Source organism: Periplaneta americana, chromosome 1 (genome assembly GCF_040183065.1).
Source record: "Periplaneta americana isolate PAMFEO1 chromosome 1, P.americana_PAMFEO1_priV1, whole genome shotgun sequence".
Classification (NCBI taxonomy): domain Eukaryota; kingdom Metazoa; phylum Arthropoda; class Insecta; order Blattodea; family Blattidae; genus Periplaneta; species Periplaneta americana.
This window is the reverse complement of record NC_091117.1, coordinates 102368584-102393617: the sequence shown is the minus strand read 5'-3', so window position 1 is coordinate 102393617 and position 25034 is coordinate 102368584. Positions and strand designations below refer to the sequence as shown.

Sequence of the window (25034 nt, the reverse complement as noted above, 5' to 3'; positions counted from 1 at the left end):
TTCCGACATATGTCTTAGCGCCGTAGGAAAACCACGAAGAAACCTTAGGCAGGACCAGTTGTCTCCATTTAAGAGACTAGCCAATTGGCTCTTAGGAGAGAAGGCTGTTCAGTGATCTTATATGAAACGAGTCAAAGTCAGGATAGGAGAAGAAATGTCAGAAGGGAGTGAAATAGGGAGAGGAGTACAACAAGGATGCCTTTTATCACCTACCCTGTTCAACATCTATTTGGAGGATTTAGTGAAGAACTGTTTTTTAGAACATGGGAGGGGTGATAGTAGGAGGAAGAATAATAAAGTTAATAAGATTTGCTGATGATATGGCGTTGTTAGCAGAACCGGCTATATGTTAAATGGACCTAAATGACAGCTGTGAGCAGTATGGGATGAAGATAAACGCAAACAAGACGAAGACCATAGTTGTCGGAAGAAAAATAAAGAAGATAAACGTGTGAATACTAAATGAGGTAATAGAGCAAGTGGACGGCTTCAAATACTTGAAGTGTACTGTAAGCAGTAACATGAGGCTGCTGCCGGGAAGATAGCAATTGCATAGGAAGCTTTTAATAGAGAAAGGAACATCTTCTGCGGACCTCTGGAAAAAAAGGAAAAGCTAGTGAAGTGCATTGTGTGGAGTGTGGCATTGTATGGAGACAGAAACATGAACATTACGACGGAGTGAAAAGAAACGACTATAAACATTTGGAATGTGGATAAGATGAAGAATGGAGCGTGTGAAATGAACAGACAGAATAAAAAAACGAAGTTGTGTTGGAGAGAGTGGGTGAAGAAAGAATGATGCTGAAAGTAATCAGGAAGAGGAAAAGGAATTGGTTGAGTCACTGGCTGAGAAGAAACTGCCCACTGAAGGATGCACTGGAAGGAATGGTGAACGGGAAAAGAGTTCTTGGCTGAAGAAGATATCAGATAATAAACGACATTAGATATATGGATCATATGCGAAGACTAAGAGGAAGACAGAAAATAGACAAGATTGAAGAATGCTAGGTTTGCAGTGAAAGACCTGCCCTTGGGCAGAACACTATGTATGTATGTATGTATGTATGTATGTATGTATGTATGTATGTATGTATGTATGTATGTATGTATGTATGTATGTATGTATGTATGTATGTATGTATGTATGTATTATGCATGTATGTATACCTATGTATGCATGCCTATATAATATCACAGTGTTTGTGTATATCCTCTGGAACGTTCAGCTACACATGACTTAGCTTGCTATATGAAAAGAAATTTCGTCTACATTCCTTAGCACGTGCTATGACGAAGTGACACATAAGGTAAGCCTACCATAAATGTCTCATGAAAATACGGGACGCACTTAATATCGACGTTTTTGTTAAGACAATTTAAGTTAGAATTTACTAAAAAATGTCCCCCCCCTTTTTGCGCAGAAGGAGCCCGAAGGCTTGCACCGCAGCCTGAGGCTCATCATCCCTGTTCAGTGATGATTTGTCTTCGAAAGTTCGCGCGACAAAGTGAACGTAACCCGGGTTTTGGTAGGGCCTAATGATGACAATGATATGTGAATAAATGATGACAAAATGAGTCCGAGATTCAACGCCGAAAGTTACCCAGCAATTCTGCTTCAAATGGTTGACAGAAAATCTCGGTAAGCTTCAACCAGGATTTTAACCCGGGCCCACTCGTTTCACGCGCAGACATTCTAAACGTTTACGTCACTTGACAGTACTTTGCACGTATACCTTTTCATTTAACAATACCTTTCATACATAGTTATTCATATTTACTGATTTCAAAATAAAAAATTTGCGAACTTTTATACAAGTCAAGACAATATTTCAACATTAATTTATGAAGTAAACATCAATTTGATTTTTACGTTATGAAATAAAGTTTGGTTAAAATACGGGACTTCTGCGTGCCCCGACGAAAATTACGTAGACGCCGGACACCTAGACCGAAAAAGGGACTTTCCCGTTTTTTATGGGACGTATGGTAAGCTTAACATTAGGCCTACATCATTTATTCGTTTATAATAATTTTTCAGGAGGATTTTATTAAAAATCAATGGGCGTACATAAGAATATGTTAATGATTCTGTAGAAAACGTTGGTGAATATGATGAACATAAATGATATCATCGAGGATCAGTGTAGGCCTGTTGATATTTAATTAATTTTTTCTTCCATCTGAAAAATTATTTTCTGTACTATCACATAGGAAGTTTCATAAAATCAACGATGATATGCAAGAAACCACTTGATTGTTGTAATGCTTATATAAATCTTCATAGTTTTCTACAAGCGAAAAAAAGCTTTCAGTCTTCCAGTTTGGCGCGACACTGAACATGGCATAACGTAATATTGACAGTTGAGCAATTACAATTGATTTATTAAAGAAGAACGTGATCGCACGCATTAGAACATGATCGCACGTCCAAGAATCGTGGACGGATTTATCGATAGTCGATGCGTGCGATACGATGTAATGAACGCGGTTACATAACAAAGATTGTTTTTTTTTCTTCCGATCCTTGCGATACGATCGTAGCACATCGTAGCTAACGAAACTAGTTAGCCACGGATACGATGTAGTGAACGCGTGCTGCTCGACAACATTTTATGACAATGGATGAAAACGAAGAAAAGTGCAATGAAAGCAAAAATCATTCGTGAAAACAATAAAGAAGGTAAGAAATGAAAATGTCGTTGGTTGTAGAGAAAAAGTGATCTGTAGAACGGAAAACGATTTCGCTTGCACAATTACTTCATTAGAACTAACGTTGAAACTTCGTATACTTTACTGTATATTTTTAATTAGTTTCCACTTCTTTCTTTTTCAATTTCAAATAAAACTAGATTTTATTATAACGACAGCTTGCTACATATTATCCATAAGAACACGTAGCACTGTATTGGATTAATCACAACCAATATCAATAAAGATACATTAACATTATCAATACCGGTAACTGAACTACGAGTATAATAGCCTATAATCGCTTAGAACATAAAATAATTAAGTAAAAATCTGTTTTTCGATTTAAAAGATTTTGAATAGATTATTATTTACGATTTTAAAATTTAAATTCTTAGAAAAATAATGAGCAGGATATGTTATACGTATGGATGACTCCAGCAGCGCAAAACAAACAAATATATATATATATATATACACATACATATACATACATACATACATACATACATACATACATACATACATACATACATACATACATACTTTAACAACACAAGACCACTGGAAAGACCTCCAAGTACATGAAAAGATGAAATTCAGAAGGAATGCATGGATATGGGAATTAACAACTGGGAGAATCTAGCAAAACGATGGTAGGTAATGAAAACCTTGTAACTCCATTTCGGTAAATTTTACAGGAGAAATAAATAACTGTTTTTAAGAAACGTATAAAGTGATACAGAGATAGTTGCTACAGTTTTTACTACTAGTACAAGCCTAGTTATTAATAGATTAGAGAAATCAATGTACTTTCAAATCTCTCTTTGAATATGGAGTTCCGAGTTTTTCATTGTGATATTCTGGATTGAAACTGGAGATACGAGGTACTTACAGTAATACAAGAAAGTGAACGTGGTTATTTTAAGTTTGTATAAAAGGATACAATAATACAAAACTTTCATTATTTTAAGGTACTTCAAGATTATAATTCCATAGTAATGAAAACTAATTTCAGTATTAAAAAGAACATTCTTAATTTGTGTAATAAATAGGGTAGTGCAATCTTTTATGATTGGAACACACAGTAACATTGGTACAACTTTTTGCATGGCTAGTGAAAAAAAAAAAATAGTAACACATTATTTTAGTACAGAGTGAGACAAAAGCAAAAATCTTACAGTAATAATAGAAAATGTTATTACAGAAGTTCAATGTATAAGCAGTTAAATATTTTAAATCATGTACAAATTAAAGCTATACAAGACCCCTTGTAGCAAGATATCAGCTTGCCATTTAACTTCAATTGCTTTTGTTCAGACTGATAAATTATCATACAAATAATTATGATCCTTTGGAATGACTTCCTTAAGCTGCTGCAAATGTGCATACTTTCTGCTTTGATCTTCAGTGGAGAAGAACTGTACAGAGCAGGAACTTCAAATGAGTTGTAAATATTAGACATTATTCGTGGAAATGTCTGCCATGTGTCACTGAATTTCAATTTGTACTGAATTCCGCCTGAGAGATCATACTTCAAACATCGGATATCAGTCACTGTAGGAACCCAAGTCGTGACCAAAGTCGAATAGACGAATATAATGCCAGTTTGTCAAAAGCCTTGAAAAATCTATAGTCCAAGTATTTCACGACATAGGGTTTGGGCTTTAGCCTTACAGTAGCACAAACCTCAACTTATCCAGCAGAACTGTATATCTGTCTGTTTCTCAATCGATTTTCTATTATGGCATACATGGAGTCACACTCCATTTGAATGTGACCTTTCTCTAAAAACTTCTGAGTTATAGTTATGCCCTTCTGTTTTGCCAAACGAGCCAGTGCATTACTCATGATTGAGTTGCGATTCTGGTAGGTGCATCCATCACTACAGAAAATAATTTCTGAATCATCTTTGATATTAGTTTCAATAAAATGCACAACTATGCTGGCAAACTCTGAAGCATTCATACCTTCACACTCATTCCACAGGAAGCAGTAGCCATCATTTCTTTGAAGGTCATAGATAGTAAAGTTGTGGATCTGCAATTTACTTTTGTAATATAATGCAGACGCCTGTAATCTGGGAGATAGCAAAAGGACTTGGAGGTCCATGGTAAACGCCCTAGCCGGCCCTGATTTAACAAGGTTTTTGGCTTCTCTTCTTACCTCATTTTTTCGGTCCACGTGCAAAGGATATTCACTCTCTCTCTCTCTGTCTCTCTCTCTCTCTCTCTGTTTCTCGTAAGTAGCCACATGAACACTGCCATGCGCGGTGAAAAACACGCAATTCCACATTAATTTAATCAGCATCATTTATAAGCATTAATAGTTACATTATAATAAATTATTATTATTATTATTATTATTATTATTATTATTATTATTATTATTGTTACGTATGTACCTTTAGTTAGGAATCAGAGTTGTATTCACTACACAAGATCAAATCACATAGAAAACACTAAAATATTATAGAATGTTACTTTTCAGTCTACACACAATGGCGGTACTTGGAGATGCAAGGTTTTCAGCACAAACAAAATACCGCGGGAGATACGAGGTTTTCATTTTTTCCCTTAGATCGCGACACTTAGTTCGTGTTCTCAACAGGTTACGCATCAGATTTTTCTGCGCTGGTTAATGGAATAAAGTGGTTTTCACAGTCTCATGGAGTTACGTGGTTTTCATTGTCTACCATCGAAAAGTCAGAACAAAGTGAAAGCGTTTTGTGAAATCGACATGGAGTCGACATGCTCCATGATGTCCTTTGATTGATTGATTGATTGATTAGAAAAAATAATGCAACATTACCTCAATACATACATCTCCGAATGAGGTTCTGGCTGATATGTAATCTATTATCAGGCTTGACGGTATGTCAGAGGAAGAACAATTATTTGTATGAAATGTGATTAGTTAATATGTTAATAGTCAGTGATGTGTGCGATAGAGGGGGAAAGGAACTGGCCAACCTACCTCATTATCTCCTGCCTTAGTTGTCTCACGAATGATGTCTTATTAGTTTTATTTTGACGTTCAAACCTGTCTTCGGGCAGTTGACTAAATAACAATAATCTTAATATTTGTTATAGTAAATGGTCTTCCAAGCAATCATTTTACACTTATTACAAAATAAGGAAAAATCTGTTGTGAGATGTGCTGTGTGACTATCATGCTGCAACCACGTGCTTTCTTGGAGAAAGTGCAAGTAGGTTTTGTCGTTAAGGCGGGCTGAAAATAAGATGTTGGTTGCAGCGTACCAGCTAAATAAACAATCCTCCCGGTTCTAACGCCATTTAAACCTTACGTTCAATTTAAACTCAAGTTTTTCGTTCTGCTTCGTATTACAAACCTTAACTACCAGTTAATCTTGAGTTAACTTGAGTTTAACTTGATCGGTAGTCCTCTGTCGTTTAAACTGCAGTTCAAGGCAAAATGGCATATGGATATGACATACCTACATATGGATATCGTCGTTGTTCCTGCAATAACTCCTATGTGACATTTATCGATTTTCAGTTTTTTGCTCTATTAAATAACTTAAATAGTGATACAGCAAATAATAAAATCTCCTATATGTAATTATATTTCTTTGTTTCGAAAATTTAATAATTCACAGTCTCCTACGTACGACTGCCATAGGATGAACAAATGTGTTTTTTCTTCCTACTGAAAAATTGTATATTTTGCACATAGGAGTTATTGCAGGAACAACAACGATATGACATGTTTTCCAAGAATTTATGAGTGATGAGGAGTAAGTGATCAATATTACTGAACAATCACGGCGGTCAAGAATTATTCGAAATAGAGTGCATCACTTTGAAATATAAATGGACATGAGTTTTAAAACAGATTCAGGTTTTCGAAGCAGATAACCCCAATCATCAGAATTTTATTAGGCTAGGCTTTATGGTCCTAAACTTGTTTCGAAAAATTGAAGCTCGGATACAACATGAAAAAAAAAAAAAAAAAAAAAAAAGAGAGAGAGAGAGAGAGAGAGAAAGTGCAAAAATATGTGTATTAGTGTTTATATTTAAAGATTATTTGAAAAGATAAACTATTTCCTTTTTATTTTTGAAAACATTCTGTTGAACGTCTGCATCAGTTACTAATTGCGCCGTGATTTTTTCCCCTTTGGTAGTGGGTACCTATACTGAAAACGATAGAAGATTTCGGAGGTATCCATAAACCTAATGTAAGCCTATTGCGCATTATACTGTGTGTGGCAGACAGTCTCCTGATAAGATTTACTATCAAATACTGGAGCGTCTTTTATAAACACATTAATAATTTTACCAAATATTACTAGACTTATAAAAATAATTCTATTATCTGACTGAATTCTGTTTCATAAACGTTCTACCCAACTTATAAAATACGCACACTAATATTATTAGTTCATCAGTCAGCTCACTCTGTATGGAGTTAAGTCGCGGATGATCATGCAGGGTTTAGTCTGGTTGCAATGTGTTTGGGAGTTAATGTTGGTAGCGAGCATTAAGAAACTATATTTGATGTTAAGTCTGACAAGCATACTGAAGTATGCTCTACAGGCTTTTTTTATGACATTCTCTTATTATCTCTTAATGAAGATTCTCCACGAGTTACAATACCAGGCCCTAGTGGGCTAATGGTGCAATGTCGACTATAAGTTGTCTGACAAAAAAAAAATTGTTTTGGCCTCTTCTACCATCCATTAAATTTCTTCTGCACTTCTGGGACACCTGGAATGCAAGCATCCACACAAAACCTCTGAAGATGACTACCGTTTGCTGCATCTGCCGGTTAGTGCCAGAGGCAACTACGTGGTGCCATTTTAAAACAGCTGGAAACGTAGATGTTCAATTTTTTATTTTTATGAACATGTAAATAATAATTATGGACTATGAATTGTCTTTATTTATTTCTATATCTTTTTTGTTGTCGTCAACTAGAATGACAACGTGAACGCCATACGAACCGATGCTTCTGGTAAATTGAAAAATTTGGCTGCAAACAGGAGACGATATGCCTCAACAAGTAGGGTGACCAGACGTCCTCTTTTGTCCGGACAGTCCACACCTGTGGAGTAACGGTCAGCGCGTCTGGCCGCGAAACCAGGTGGCCCGGGTTCGAATCCCGGTCGGGGCAAGTTACCTGGTTGAGGCTTTTTCCGGGGTTTTCCAACCCAATACGAGCAAATGCTGGGTAACTTTCGGTGCTGGACCCCGGACTCATTTCACCGGGATTATCACCTTCATTTCATTCAGACGCTAAATAACCTAGATGTTGATACAGCGTCGTAAAATAACCAAATAAAATAAATAAATTGGCCGGACATGTCCTCCTTTTTAGGCCTTTGCCCGGGGTCCGGGCGGATTTAAAAAAAAATCAAGAAATGTTCTCCTTTTCGTAACTTCTATGCCTGATATTTTGAAATTATCTCATTTAACGCCTTTCTCAAGTAATTTGCCTGTAGGTAGCAGCAGAAACAACGACGGAATATACTCTTTGCCAACGATCATAACTCTCTTTGCTCATATTTCTTATTGTCGTTGCTTTCATACGTAGCTTACTGTAAAATCATTTTACAGTATATTATTAAGTTTTATCACAAGTAGACCTATGCTGTAATAAAATATATATTGACATAATTTTAATTATAATATGAATCAGGAAATTGAAATCAAACATCTAGAAGCTCCGGACCTCCCCCCTTCCCTTTTGGAATTTGTGGTTCATCCAGTGTAAATAAATACCGGTACATTTTCTGGTGATACTTGTGCATTGAAGACCCTTCCACAACAGTAAAATTGCAAGTAGCCTATATATTTATCTGCTATAATATGCTATTTGGTGTGGCACTTCAGGGTTCACTAAGTTCTTCTGACAATCGAAGGAAAATGTTACTAGATTATCACCTACTTCCTTTAGTTTCTGGAAGAATGCTTTTCCTCGAAGTTTGTGAATCCTGAGATCAATCATTAGAGTGTTCTTTTTTTTGCACAGCCAGTCTCTGTCTTTATATCGGCCAAAAGTTCAATGTATCATGAACATGGATCTGTCACAGGTGTGCCAAACCCGATTTATAGTCCAAGGAAAATATTTTAACGAAAAATGTTTTCTTCACTCAGAAGTGAGGTTCAGCTGCATTAATATAATATATGCGCCAAAGCTTGCTGATGTTCATAACGCTTGACAGGTACTGTCGCACTCTTTAGCTCGACAATAGTGCGACTCAATCACTTTGATTCTATCAATTTCTTAACAGACAATCTCTTGGGCCCATGCATGTATTTGGGATCGCCTGTCTCCTCTCTTTTCAGTTGGTAGCTGTCCGTCATGATTTCGAGCTAAACTCTGAATTCAATCTTTGAATACGTTTAGTACGGCAAGAAGTATTTTCTGATACATCTGAAGCTCAAATGTTTTGCATTGCGCTACTTTCACGAAGTATTTCACAGTAACTGCGTTCTGAGAGCCTTCGAGTTTCATAAATCTGTTTCGTTGTGGCTTAGATAACCTGATGTATTTCACAATGAAATAGTCTTGTTGCAATTTGAAGCTACATTTGTAAAAATTGGAATGGAAAGGATACATATCTTTCATTGATAGCTGCCTGCATCTGTATGTTCATCTAAGCACAACAAAACTTACTCAATCTGCCTGAAATATGACTAACTCTTCAGAATTTGCCTTATCCTCGCCTACTGCCACAACAGCACTCGCCTTATCCATGTGGCCAATAGGGGCCTCATATGCTATGATGTTTCATCATGGTTGCTGCCTGAACCACACAAATACAACATAGCCACGTCACGTCGTGTTGCTCACTGTTCATTGTTCTGTGTGTGGTTTTCAAGGTATAACTCGAGTACTATTCAACTGTGATAGTCTCAAAAGTATTATGGAGGTGTCAGTTGTAAGTATAATATAGGCCTAAGCCTAAATCTAAATAGATATTATCTGTCCTCTTTAATAATTGGATCGGTTATTTCGAAAACATAATATGTACCGGTACTGTTCTGCGCAAACTACTTCAGTTCCATTTATTACTTTAACCAAACTAAAAGTCCATTTCTTATCCATTTCTCTAGATGAAATATGTGACTTATTTTATGATTTTTAACAATATGTTATAGGAAAGATTAAATAGCACTCTGGTTAAAAAAAAGTAACATGCGCGAATATGTAGCATGTTACGTTTTCGAAATAATCGATTCAATTAATGTAGTTTCCTTGACTTTGAGGTGTAGATAACTGTAAAATCATTATTATTAATTTTTCATAATTATTTTGTAATAACATAGATATTAATATACTTTTAAAGAGTATGATATAAACCTAAATCTATACAGTACTGTAAATATTTTGTAATAAAATAGATATTTACTGAATTGAAACTACCGGTACATGTATAATAAGCCCAAATCTAAATACATATTTTCTGTCCTCTGTTTTCGAACAAGGTCCTCCTTTTTTAATCTTTATGTTCTCTTTTTCATCGATGTGAATCTGGTCACCCTAACAAGTGATTACGTTCAATAACTTAATGACAAAAACCATTCAACGCATTTTCAGTATTAAAATAATTTGATATCGTTTAATATATTAATGACAAACATCAGCTAATTTATCTGACCAAAACAATTGATTATATTACGAGCATCAATCAAACTAACATCACAGAAATTGACATTCAATATCTTAACGAGAAGCACCAGCCAATGAAGCTCTCCACACAGTTCCGTATTTACGCATGGGCCCGGATCCAGGTCGGCAAATTCTTAGGGACGGTAAAATTTTGAAATAAAAAACCCGAGCTGAAAATAAATTTTCAATATTTTCCTACATCGGAGATACATACTTTAAGTAGGTACCGTACCGTATAGTAGTATATGTTATAAATTGTTTCATACCACTTTTTCTTTTTTTTATAAGGAGTGCAAAATAAGGGCCTATGGGCGTACACTACCTAAATACGGGGCTGTCTCCACATTTATAAGTTCAATACCTTAATGATTAATATTTAGAAAGTCATTTGTTCGCAAATATGTTCTAGGCAATAATTCTCCTAATTATTATTCAATACCTTATGGCCAACATCAGCTATTCCTGCAGTATATGATATTCAACAACCATGTAAACATCAGTCAATCCATTGCAAATATTTACAATGTTCAACATCTTGAAGACCCAACATCAGCCAAACCAACCAACCAACCAACCAACCGAGAATCTATTAAAAACATTTTAACTGCTACCCACCAAAGAAATACTCAGCGTTACAATATTAGTCAATCCTGCGCACTAAATAGAATAATGAAGAATATAGATAATCGATATCATGATATTTAAAGCAAGCTAATTAAAATGTAATTCAAAACCACAATAGCGAATATCTGTTAATATTATAAAATTAACCGGCCAACGGCATAGTTCAGTCGGCTAAGGCACTTGCCTGCTGATCCGCAGTTGCGCTCGGGCGTGGGTTCGATTCCCAATTGGGCTCATTACTTGGTTGTGTTTTTCCAAGGTTTCACCAAACTGTAAGGCAAATGTCAGGTAATCTATGGCGAATCCTCGACCTCATCTCGCCAAATACCATCTCGCTATCATCAAGTCCATCGACGCTAAATAACCTACGTAGTAGTTGATACAGAGTCGTTAAATAACCAAATAAAAATAAAATTAACCAATTCAGTGATAAAAGCCTGTACGGTGTTCGTTTCAGAATGCTGCTGTTGGTGCTGATTTTGGCCTTTTGTAGCAGAGAATCAGGTAACGCAGTTACTGCACTAGGTAAGGAAATCAGGGCTGTGAAGTCAGTACACAAACTTCTAAGCTGACTCTGGCTCTCACTCCTATTTCTTCACAAAAGTATAAATAATAGTGACCCTAATAATGGGTGATCAGATTATGAGTTTCCCGTCCTACGCGCGGGGCTGTATCGGGCGCGTAGCCTGTAGAGCCCGATCGCAAACTCGTGGCACCTGCGCGAAAGACGAATTGGCATCCACTTACATGGACTCGTCCAAGAGTCTTGCTGGAGGGGGGGGGTATTTGAACAGTACGCTCTATGAGTAAGCAGTCGCCTGCACACACAGAACCCCCCAACTCCGAAGCCTGCGAAAAAAACTCGCTCATGTTGTTGCCACGAGTTTGCGATCGGGCTCTACTCACGGCCGTACGGCAACACGAGTCCGCGCTTTAACAAAACTACAACTTCAAAATTGGAAGAACTGACTAATAATATTACTAAAAAAGAAAATAATTTCAAAAGACACGTACTCACCCGTATCACCCAAGGACATGAAGTTGATTTCCTTCATATTACAAACATTTATGGCATCGACTAATAAAATTTTCTAGGAGAACTTTCTAGGCAATGCCCAATGTCATTGATAACTTCAGTGAGCACTGTGCGTCGTCGTATTCGCTCCTTATCTCGAGCACTCCTCGTTTCCCGAAATTTGTTAACTAATTTAAGAATCGCAGCACGACTTAGGACACGATCATGAGGGAAATTTTCTTGAAATAATCTTCTGACAGTACGAGCCGATCCTGTACGCACATATGAATCGTAAATAGACACTCGTGTAATAGAATACTTTTGCCTACTATTAGTTATACCTTTCTTAGCACACGTGCGGTTTCAACAGCCGTTTAACTTAGACCTTAGGCCAGCGGTTCCCAAAGTGTGCTCCGCGAAAGATTCTCAGGGGCTCCGTCCACGGAAGTTATGAAGATGACAAAAATTGCTAATTCCATCTAGTTTCTAGCGGGGAAAACGGAAACTACTTCCATCAAGCGAAAAATACTTTCTGAGAAAGTAGTTTGCGTTCTTCTTGCTACATGGAAGCATTAATATTAGATCTACTCGTCACTGGAACTATCTCGATCTTTCTTGCTTGCCAAGTACTCAATGATTCTCGAAATTTATTTTATTTTTTATATACTGGGCAGGCAGCGTTTGTTATTCGTGGAATCTACAGTCTATTAACTGTTAAGTTACTTCAAAAAATATATATACTGTATACCTGCATGTTAATTTGATAGCAGATGTGTTAGCTAAATTTTCGTTGAACCGGAACTGTCGCTTAAGACGGGCTCCCTAAGACCTAAGAGTCATTAGCCATCAACCAGTTCTCAGTCAAAGGGAGATAACAACAGCTATAATCTTACTTTCAAAGAAGATAGTGCGAATTCCTGGGAATTGAGTTCGGAATATGTTGAACATGATCCTGTCTCAGAGTCTGCGATGCCCAGTGTAGAGGTATTGAAAGTAACAAACGAAAATATTGTGATTTATATTTAATGATAAAACACACATGTTAGGTCAATAATACAGTGTTCATTGATTTTATGAAATACATTAAAGGTGATATGTTACAGTTGTTTGAACAATACTTATTAGTGTTCATACAACTGTAACGTATCACCTTTAATGTATTTCATTACGATTTATATTTGGACATGGGATTCACTGAGTTTGCTGATGAACGTCCACAATGTGTGATATGTAACAGTTTTTCCCCAGTAGTTCTATGTTCCCTGCCAAGCTTAGACGGCATTTCTCAATTCAAAAATTCACAAATAAAACTGCAGGCTACTTCGAAAGAAAAAGTGACGAACCCTATGCAGTTCAGACAAAATTTTACCTCGTGTAAAAACAAACAACGAGAAAACACTGAAAACGTCGTCATGACCAGACTCTTGGTGGTAAACCTCACCCTTGCTGAAACTCTTATGAAACCACTATTAGTGAAGGTAGTGAAGTGCATGGTGGACGAGAAAACTGCAAACTTGATTTCCAGTGTGTCCTTATCAAATAACACTGCATAATCGAATCCAGAATCTATGAAAAGATGTAAAAAATATCATGATTTCCCGTATAAGTTAAACGAAATTTTCGTTACAACTTGACAAATCCACGGTCTTTGCCGGATTAGCTATGTTAATGATGTTTGTGCGGTATGAATTTTCAGGTTCTTTCATGAAATATTTTGTTCTGCAGCCATTGCCATCCTCTACAAGCGGTACTGAAATTTTTTCTTCTTCATTGAAAACTCGATACCGTGGGACAATTGCATTGACGTGTGCACAGATAGCGCAAAGGCCATGGTAGGTCCTGTTGCTGGCGCTGTTACAAGGATCAGGAAATTTTAAAAAACTGAACAAGTAGTCACTGTGTACTACACCGACACGCCCTCGCAACGAAAAAATACCAGCGTTATTAAAGCAGGTACTAGACAACGCCATCAAAATGATCAACTTTGTTAAGGCACGACCTTCGCAGTGTAGGCTACTTAAAATCCTGTGTGAAGATATGGTAGTATACACAAGTAATTGTTAGTAATATTACACACAGAAGCGCGATGGTTGTCGCGCGGTAAAGCGTTGTCCCGATTACATGAACTTCCAACCGAAGTTTCTTCACTTTTAAATTACCAGAACAGTTTGTTAGCAGATTATTTGAATAATCAGGAATGATTGTACAAATTATGTTACTTGGCAGACATTTTTCAAAAATAAATTCAGCACATACAGCACAAAAATAAATTCAGCACATACAAGGTAAACGGAAGACTATATCCGATGCTGATTACCAGGGAACGGATTTATATGGACTAAAAATATATGAAATATGTAAATATATATGTAGTTATTTTTACCAAAATATGGAATTAAATATGGATTTTTACCAAAATATGGAATTAAATATGGACTTAAAATTATAAAAAAATGACTATGTACGTTAAATATTGGTACATTTTAATCAAACTAAACAAAAAATATAATGGACGTACCTTATCTTCCAATGTAGTTTCAACAAAACACAATTTTTATTGTCTGTTACCATAACAATAGGTTACAAACATTTCTTTCAAGTGCTGAAAAGTGAATCTTCTTCTATTGTCTCTGAGGATAGATTTATACTGACTAAAAGAGCGTTCGACGTCACAAGAAGTAACTGGTACATAATTCAATTTCACAATGTCTGCTGGGGATAAGTCCAAGTTAATCTTCACTGTTGATTCACCACTCATCACAGCAACAACCTTTTGTAGTTCTTCATATCCAGGGTTTTTTGAAAGTACAGTGTCCACCTTAGCTCTTACTGCATCTGCAACTTTACCTCTACCACGATTCAGTTGTTCCACAGTACTATTTATAATTTCAAAACTTTCAGATAGTGAAAGGTGCCTATTTTGGAGACTTTTGAGCGTTTTTATGATGCATGAAAATGTATGCTGAATGTGAGCTAAGTCATTCTTCACACTTATGTCACAGGTAACTGTTTTCGCAGTATCAATTGAGACTGCATCTTCAGAGTCCAATGCAAGGAGAACATTGTTAATAGAGTCTATATGTTCGGCATAATATTCAACTGCTTCTAGCCATGTACCCCATCTAGTTAAAATTGGCTTTGGTGGCAATGGAATTTCAGGGTACATTTCTTTCAACACGTTAACTCTACTGGGAGCTTTGAGAAATACTTTTTTCACTGATGAAATCAACAAATCTACTTTAGGGAAATTGTCTCTGACCACTTCTGCCACACGATGAAATGCATGCGCCACACAAGTAAAATGAGTCAATTTAGGATATACAACAGATAATGCTTGTCCAGCTTTGACCATATAAGGGGCAGCATCGCTAATAAAGAATAACACATTATCGTACATAATACCCTTTGGCCACAGGATACCCATAGCTTCGTTGAACAGTTTAACTATAGTTTTGTTATTGCACTTTTCTAGAACATCACAATGTAAAAGAATTCGTTCAGAATATTGTTCACTTAACAAACCGATAACTACATTACCAACAAGTCTACCTTCTTTGTCGGGAGTCTCATCAATGGAAACCCAAATTGAACTATCTTTAATTTCATCTCTTATCTTCTGTATTGTCTCATCGTAGATGGATGGAGCATACGTCTTCCTAAGTGTTGACTCATCGGGGATTGTATGTTGAGTATATTTTTCAAGGAATTCCCTGAAGACCTTATTCTTTAGTTTGTAGAGAGGAATATCAGCAGAGATGAGAGAACGGCACAGGTCGATGTTAAACTCAGATCTTACATTCGATGTTGTTGGTTGTGTTAAAAACAATTGTCTCTGCTTGGAATTTAGTTGTTTGTTGGCCTGATGTTTACTAGTTGTAATGTGTTGTTGCACCAGGAACTTTTGTGTAGATGATACTGCACACTGACATAAATTACAAAATAATATTTTATTGTCAGTTGATAAACCATCTTCTTTAAATTCTGAAATGTAACTTGTTAGTTTTGATTTTAAATTGACTGAATGACGTACTTTTGGCATATTTACCGTCTTTATAGTATGATTTACAAAACTGAACCTATGTGTACTCTGACTGGCATTTAACTGTTGAGCTGCACAACTGAAGTCTGTTAAAAATTTTAAATTAAATTAATACAGTTTTGTAACTTACTTTCCCATTGTTGATAGGACTGCTAATTTTCAAATAACTCTGATGTTAAAGGGATTACTGAACATGTGTTTAAATCTCTATTGTTGAAATGTATTTTTAAAAGTTAATGGAATTTTGTTTTGTTTTATTGTTAAACCTAATATAATATGGACTGTTTTATATGAAATATGGAAAATATATGGAAATTAACGAAAATATGTACTAAACTCTAAAATATGGAAAAATATGGAAAATAAAAGTAGGATTTTTCAACCCTACACATTGTGAAACATAAAGATAATGCAAAATATAAATTATATTAGCTTTATAAGTAAATATGTATTTACATATAAATCCTTTCCCTGCTGATTACGAAATTGTCGCACTGAAGAAAAAGATAGCGTTCTACATAGAAAGCGTCAACAATAAGGATCTTACGTTTCTCATTGACTTCAAGCTTTATAGAAGAACTTAACATAGAATGTCTCATTCATAACGATAATGAAAGAACACCTTGACAATTTGCTTCAAAATATCAATTCATACTTTCCAAGGGACACTCAGGAATCGATTCTAAAGAAATATGAGTGGATTGTAGATCCATTTCCAGTGATGTCAAAACCAGCAGCCCTCACTGCTTCAGATATATGGTCCTTATAGACATGGTTTCGAACAGCCACTGTCAGGCATAATTTAAAAGCAAACCATTTCCCGAATTTTGAGCTAAGTTAGGGGAGGATCTTTTGATATTAAGTTCAAAAGCTAAATTTCTTTCACTGCCTTTTGGTAGCCTACTGTGTACCTCAGTGAAACGACGTTTTCGAGGTACACGGCTATAAAAACAAAATATCGAACTTGTTTGGACACAGAAGACGATATACATCTTCAACTGAATTCTAAGACACCGGACATTGACAAACTCTGTCGCAAGAAACAGGCACATTCTTTACGTTAACTTCGGGTTTACATGTAATATTGTAACATTTTTTAAATATCTTAACTACTTGTTAATATTATTTTGTAGATTTAAATAAATTATATCCAGTACTTTTTACTATTGTTTCCTTTATTAATATATAGGGGAATTCGGGGGAATATGGGCACGTGGGGAATATGGGCAATATTACGTTTTCATGTCGAAACTCTTGCAACGAATTATGTTTCTTCGCTAATAACGATTAGTATACAGTGAGAGTATCGTAAAGTTTGCTGTGGGAAGCGCGCTGTGCAGTATTGCCTCGTATTGTTGTTAAAACAGCCATCTAAAACGTGAGTATTGACTTCAAAGTATAGGGGAGGACCGTGTATATTGGACCACCTAAGTTTGAATGGCCGTAACTCACTTATCATATTGAGAAAAATGTCCCTGAATTTTTTTATGATGGTAGATTGCCATAATAAATCCCTAAGTAGAATAAGACTTATCTAATTTTAATTCTAATACTTAAAAAATAAAATTTAATCAAAATTTCGAAGCCGTGTAACTTGGGCCAGGGTCGTGTAATATGAACCAGAGGATCGTGTAACTTGGACCAGGCATATTAAACACATTTAACTCCTATAATGTTGTTTATTCGAATAAAAATTTGTGTCAAGCAATTATTTCACATACAACAGTAATAAAATAGTTCATCTGTAATTGTTGCACATTCTTCGTGGGCCCATTTTCCACACCGATTGCAATGAATCCAGTCTGTTCTCACACAGCTTGTTTTGGATGTCACCTTAACTTCGAATCAAATAATTTTCTCTTCTTTGCGGCCTTCCCATCTGATTGTTGCTGCAGAGCATTCTTGTGTGGCATAGCGGTCAGCACCACGCCAGATGCATTGTATCTCGTTCCGTATTTTCTCTGTCCAGATTTTGAAGACGAAGGCAAAGGGCTTATTTCCTGCACTGACACATATTCCGTGAGACCAGAAAGTAGCTCCACATTGTCTCCCATCTTTTTCTCTGCTGATGCTGCTGTTGTTGCTCCTTCCACTTCTTCTGCTGCCCGAGATGCTGATGCTGATGGCTTACCATTCAAAGGCCGATCGGTCACCAAAGAAGGCGCGAAATCAGCCTCTGAAAACACATTTCGGTCGACAGGCCAAAGACCAGTGTGCCTGAAGCCATTCATTGCAATCTGCAAATTTGCTGCTCTGGGGAATGCCACTCCCACCAGTGAGGCAATATGCTGGACATTCAGCCGCTGTCCTGGAAGTTCCCTCATCTTCGTTGATATGGCAGCTGACATGAATGTGTTCAGAGGTTTGAAGAACGACACGTCCAGTGGTTGGAGACGGTGCGTGCAGTGCGACGGTAGAGATAACATAATCACACCGTACTGACGGCAGATCTCAATCGCTTTGAGCGATTGCGTATGGCTACTGTGGCCATCTAAAATCAACAATACTTTCTCCTGAGGGCTGGGTTTGACAGTTCTAATGAAGTGCCTAATCCATTCACAGAATGTGTCAGAATCCATCCATCCCTTATCCTGACAGCGGAAGATGGTGTGAGGAGGTGCTCCAAATGTGAGAGACTCCATTTTTTTCCTAGCGTAAATCAGCATAGGAGGTAAAAGAAGCCACTCGCACTCACGGCATACACTCCTGTCACATTCTGACCTCGCTCACACGAAGAAATGGCTCCAACCTGATGTTTTCCCCTCTGTGCCAGAATCTTCTCTTGGCGTTGAACGACACTGTGGGATGTCTCATTCATGTTGAATATTCTGGCAGCAGTTAATTTGTGTTGGTCGACAAGTTGTTCCAATATGTCAAAGAACTTGCCGACGACAACCCTGTTGAATCCTGAAGCCCTGGCAAGTGATGTGGCTTCTGGCTGCCTAAGGCTAAGTTCGGGATGGCGCTTCATAAAGCCGGAAAACCATTCTTTGCCGGCAGACTTCGTTTCCTTGTTGAACCGAGTGGCCAGTTTATTCTTCTCTGCAATCTCGTATGCTAATTGCATAATACTTCTCCGTCTCAGTCTGAAATTAAAGAATAAGCAGATTAAGTATTAGGCCTATATTAAGTTTGATTGAATTAAGTTGTAGGCCTAATGTAGGCCCTAATATACATGTTGCTGTAATGTATTTACCCATAGAACATTTTTTCTAGCTGCAGAAGATGTGTCACAAGATCATTTTCCACCTCTTGTGGCAAGTCAAGTGGGTGACCGGGCTGTCTAATTTTAGCATCCTTCCTTTTGTTGTATCTTTTAAGGGTGGCACTAGGTATATTATACCTTCGTGCAGCCTCATTGACGCCAATCCCTTCCGATATTGCAACTAAAGCGAGTTGCAGATTTTCTTCTTTCCACTTCCCATACACTCCCTTCGCTTTTCTTGCCTGTCTTGTAGTCATCTGTAAAGTAATGGCGAAAGCAGAATTTGTTAAAAAGTTGTAATTGTCGACCCACCAAATGAAACGAAGTCTCATTACATAATTTAAGAAATAAAATAGTATTAACATTGAAATAAACTAAAGTAATGTTTTATAATATTATTATTTATATAATATTATATAAATAATGTTATAATTATATGTCCTTACAAAATTTTCATCCACTGACCTCTGTTTTTTTTGGAAATTCACACTAGTGAAGACATAATGGACAATTTTATCTTCTAAATTTGTTATATTGTAAGGGTTGGTACATTTTAGCATTGGCTCAAGTTACACGCTTTGTGATGGTTCAATTTACACGCATTGTAAAAGAAACACTAAAAAATTATTTACGTAAAAACTACTTTACAAACATTGATATAAATTTCACTCAACTTACCTCAAACACTGGTATTTCTTCGTATGTATAAGGCAGTCTTGTATTTCTAAACTTCTTCGCACAACACGCTGTCAAACTATTGTGAAAAGATTTGAAGAATTTGGGGACAGAATGTTGGACACCGTTATGACCACGTCAAGGCAACCCTGCATAATGAGATTTATGGACAGTTGCCTACCATGCAGAAGGTTCAAAGCGCTGTATAAAGTACCTTGCAAACTATCCTGGAAATAGTGATTGCATCGGTGGATCAAGTTACACACTGGTCCAAGTTACACGGACTTCCCCTACTAAAATTTCACAATACTTATTTTAGCTATGTTATATGCAATAGATTACACATGAACTTTAAAAAATAGTTAAAATCTAATAGTATGCATACAGAATACATATCTTGAACTGCCGTTCTATTCCGTCAGACGTTGTTTTGTGAATAGTTTACGGTAGAGCCAACTGTTGAAAATAAACCCTACATGTCGGGGTAACATGGGCGCTAATGTTCGGGGGAATATGGGCAAGCATTATACTTCATAAAAATGACTCTTCAATCTTGATGAAAATGGCCTACAAATGATTACAAGAGCGAAAGATGTCATTGCACCCAAAGAACACAAAGTAGTGCATTGCATTTACCCTAAAGAAAAAGGAGAACCCATTACCCTTCTGGCCGGCTTCAATGCAGCAGGGAACTACTTTCCTCCAAGTATCATTATAAAAGGAACAAGGACAAACATGACTGAAAGAATAGCTGCCTGCTGTCAGTAAGGTGTACTTCAACAAGCACTCTGCCTACATTAACGGAGATACGAGGTGTGATCGTTAAATTCTGAGTCCTGTCCCATAATTGGAAATAAAATTACCTCATTTAAATTTGGCTGCCATCCCCTTCAAGGTAGTCCATTTGGGCAGCTATACACTGATCCCAACGTGGCTGCCATTTTTGGAATGCCTCCTGGAAGTCGCGTTCTTGAAGCCTGTCAAGCACCTTCTGCGATTCGCGTTGGATCTCCTTCACAATGCCAAAACGGCGACCTTTAGCTTAAATTTCATCGTCGGAAACAAAAAAAGTCGCAGGTGGCCAAAGCTGGTGAATAAGGGGGTGAGCAACGACGACTATCTTATTACGGGTGCAAAACTGGAGTGTTGCGAGAGCTCTATGAGTTCCGTGAACTGGCGCAGTGTCGTCGTTGCTTTTTGTCCAGAGTTGTGATCGTTCATATTAAAAACGGACGTGAGGATCATTATGCACAATTTGTATAATTTTTTTACATTTTCGGCAGTGTTGCACGTGTGTGGCCGACCTGGCCTCTCGTCGTCCTTCAGCAATGTTCTCCCATTTCTGGCGGATGCCACTCAAAACACCTCGCCTGACTCACTGCTTCGTTCCCGTAGGCTTGCTTCAACATTCCATGGGTTACGGCTTCAGATTTCCCAAAGAATTTGACTTTGGCTCTCTGCTCCAGTTTCGTGATTTCGCAAATGCGCGGATGCGCGTGCTATCAAAACCTTGTGTAACACAGGTCTCAATGAAGATAGCGCTTCGAAACTTTGTGTCTTCTCTCTTCAAGGTCGTCTAGTGTCACTGCTGCGCACGCGTGTCAATCACGTGATCCCTTCGCCCACAGCAGACACAATCTCAGAATGTAATGATCACACCTCGTATATTTTTCTTAATAATCAAGAATTTCGTTGTTTATTTCAACATCAGTAAGCATGCACCTGCAATTTTGATAGTAGGTGGACGTGATTCACATAGTTGTAATCCTGACACTCTTAACTTTGCAGTAGAAAACGGATTATGCATGTTTTGTCTTCCTCCACACACCACAGCCTGGCTTCAATCAGCAGATAGGGGTCTGTTTAGTTCTCTGAAGAAAGCTTACAACAGTGGTGCTACAAATTTTTTCAGGCAACATAGGAGACCTTTTACGAAGGTCGAGTTTGCTTCCATTGTCAAAGAAGCATGGGACAGATCTGTCAATGTATGTCTGGCTGTAAATGCCTTCCGAGCTTCAGGCCCTTTTCCACTGCACATGAGTATCATTCCTGATTATGCTTACATTGACACTGCAGCATCAGGTGACAAACCTACAGTTCATACAATTCCTTCCACTGATTCAAATGTCTTAGAATCTCCAAACGTCATTCATCTGCCAAAGGTCTTACGCAGTAACCATCACAAATTGCATATACAATATATAATATAGTTAATACAGTTATATTTTGAAGTATTTTAAGTGTTTTTTTCACTTCTTTCAATTGATTGTGATTCACATCGTTAATGCCCATTTTACCCCCACACTCGGGGAAATATGAGCAAAACACATTAACTTGCATTTTTCAGTTTTACTTGCATACGTTTAGGAGTAAGCAGTCAGGATTCTTATATAATATAGCTAAATTGTTCAGAAACATATCCCAGCTGTAAAATTAATTATTAGAAAAAAACTAAAGATATTGCACCCGAAATAGTACTAAGGTGCCCATATAGTATATATATTCATACTTCTGTTTATGTATCGTTTGAAATATGCTTCATAAAACGTAACAAGATAAAGCTAAAAAGTAAACATTTCTTGGGGCTCCACGAGAAACTTTTGCTTCAAAAAGGGCTCCATGGCTGAAAAAGTTTGGGAACCGCTGCCTTAGACCAACGATCATCAGCACAGTGCACTCTCGGGCTATCGTCTCTTACCTGCGGATAAAACATTGCACTAGCGTGCATCCGTGACTGCTGGCGGGTATGCTCTCTCCGTCTTGCTGCTGCACGACGGGGCATATTACGAAGCACTGCTTACCCTTTACACATTTCAGCGAGTGTTGATGACCACTGCCTTAGACTGATGACGCGTTCCTACGCTTTCTGCTGTGGCTGGGCTGACAGCGCGCGAGCGGCAAACTCATAATCTATTCACCCTATAGTATGGCACCTAAGTGGTAAGTTACATGATATATAATTACTTTCACAAGAACATCCTGCTATTTTCAATATAACCACAATTTAAATATAATTCTAATGACATTCTAATGACTACTGTAGAAAATCGGGTCATAAAACACCTCACCCAAAGTTACAAATAATGTTAGTTGCATACCATGTAGGGAGGCTATCGGTAGCAAAACATTAAAATCAGTATCTTCTTATATGATTACAAGACTTTATATCTAACTTAGGACCGACTCCACCACAAATTGTTTCTGGAACAACTGGATAATGCGCATGGTAGAGCAACACCGACTACGTTGACCACTAGTCACCGGGTCGTACCGAGGCGTGTGAAACAAAAGACAATCGAAATGGTGGTGGTAGTAAAATTCGCGACTATATCATGGATGAATATATAATATATTTATCCATGACTATATTGTTAAATAATTGACTGCACTAGTCAAGTGCAAGGTTTACAGAATATAACGGCGGTGTTTTGAATACACTGAAAGAAAATACAAATGTAGTAAGATCATATAGTAGGTTATCACAACAAAATAAAGGGGGGAAAAAAAGGTATGTTTCAGGGAATATCATTGAAATAAACGAAAGTAGGCTAAATTTGCGGAAATATGACCGCATTGCCGTCTTATTTTTGGCCTAGAGAAAATACCTCGTCATATAACATTTTTGTATTACATACGAGTAATATGTAAATGAAACGGTTTATGTTTAAAGTTACAAATTATTTATTAAGTACAATATGATATACGGTAATTTGAATTAGTAGGCTACATGGAGAATGAAATGAAATCTTATGTTTAAATTGATAAGTTTTGTCAACAATATAAAATATGATAGCATAGTTTATATTAAAATCTCCTGTCACTTGGCCAACCCTTCAACTAACCTAACCTAACCTTACCTTGTCACATTCCTCGACCTCATGTCTCTTAGTATCTATCTCGTCATCAAACCCTCTCTAACCTTGTCACATTCCACAACCTCATGTCATTTAGCGATCTCCTCATCTAAGCCACGTAATGTACTCGCAATATTTACGCAAATACACGCCGAGGGAGAGTAAAACATACCGGTAGTCGAAAACAAGGTTCTTTCTTAATAAGAAAAATAACAATATCTAATTCTAACGTCAATATATTTGAAAATATTGATAAGAAACAACATAATACTAATGAGAATATACTTCAAAATACTTTTAAAAATAAACATAACCCTAATGAGAGTACAGGTTTATTTCAAAATATTAATAAGTCTTATTACTGTCCGTGTGCCTAATTTAGATTAATACAGTATCTATCTCCTCATCAAACCCTACCTAACGTTGTCGCTAACAGTGGTGCTATCTCTCAGTAATGTTCAGAACGAAGTAGAGAGAGAGAGAAAAAAAGTCTTCTTCTAACGCCACAAGCCGACGTCATGCCCTTATGTTGGCGATATTGTGTATTTAGTTCAGTGGCGGTTTCTCGGAGGAGGGAAGGGAGGAATGTCCTCCTCACATTTTTCTTCTTTTGAAAGTAAATACCAAATGAAATATATGCCATGAAATTCGAGGAAGATTCGATAATTTTTAAGTTCACAGCTATAAGAAAACCTTGGTTGATCGAGTTTTAAACGACGCGCAATCATGTACTGCTATAAAACTGCGAGAAAGATGCGAGTTTGTTTATGTGGAGAAAAGTCAATTCTTTCCTCCTTTACTGCATAGACAACAGCGCACTAGCGGCGAGAGACAGAAGCAGAGTTTTAAAGCAAGTAAATGAACGGAGAGGGAGGAGATCCTCCTCTGAATGAGCGCATGGGCTGGAAATATAGAAACCGACTGGTCGTGCAGCAAGCTCGCTACCGCTATCATCTAACGATGCTGCATTCAACCAGACTATAACACATCTAGGAGGAGGCACAATAAAAACAGTTTTAACACAAAGCTATGAAAGACACCATATAAACTTTTTTTTTTGTTTAATTACAAAATAAAATATTATACATTGCACTTTATATAAGCTACTATTCATGGTTTGAAACTTTCGAGGATATCTGAAAGTTGAAGTTAGATTTATATAAAACAAAGAGGAAGTAGTTCTACGTTAGTATCGCAGATCTTTTTGGCCCCTGAAATTCACTTCCATTCATTGTGTACTAGACAGGACAACAGCCAAGTTGTCAGTTTTGTACAAATATGTTTGAAATTGAAACTACT

At 37.0% G+C, this 25034-nt stretch overlaps 1 protein-coding gene across 2 annotated transcripts in view; it reads left to right on the top strand.

Moving 5' to 3' along the window:
• Nucleotides 1–2556: 2556 nt before the first annotated feature.
• The window catches only part of LOC138709162 (uncharacterized), a 42737-nt gene continuing 20259 nt past the window's right edge, over nucleotides 2557–25034 (top strand). Inside the window, exons 1-2 of one of the 2 annotated variants that reach the window (XM_069839725.1) lie at nucleotides 2568–2680; nucleotides 11405–11451. In XM_069839725.1, the coding sequence (XP_069695826.1) occupies nucleotides 11406–11451 (46 nt within the window). In that variant the 5' untranslated portion in view covers nucleotides 2568–2680; nucleotide 11405. Of the gene's footprint in view, nucleotides 2681–11404; nucleotides 11452–25034 lie in introns of both variants that reach the window. The other variant, XM_069839716.1, reaches the window with a different exon arrangement.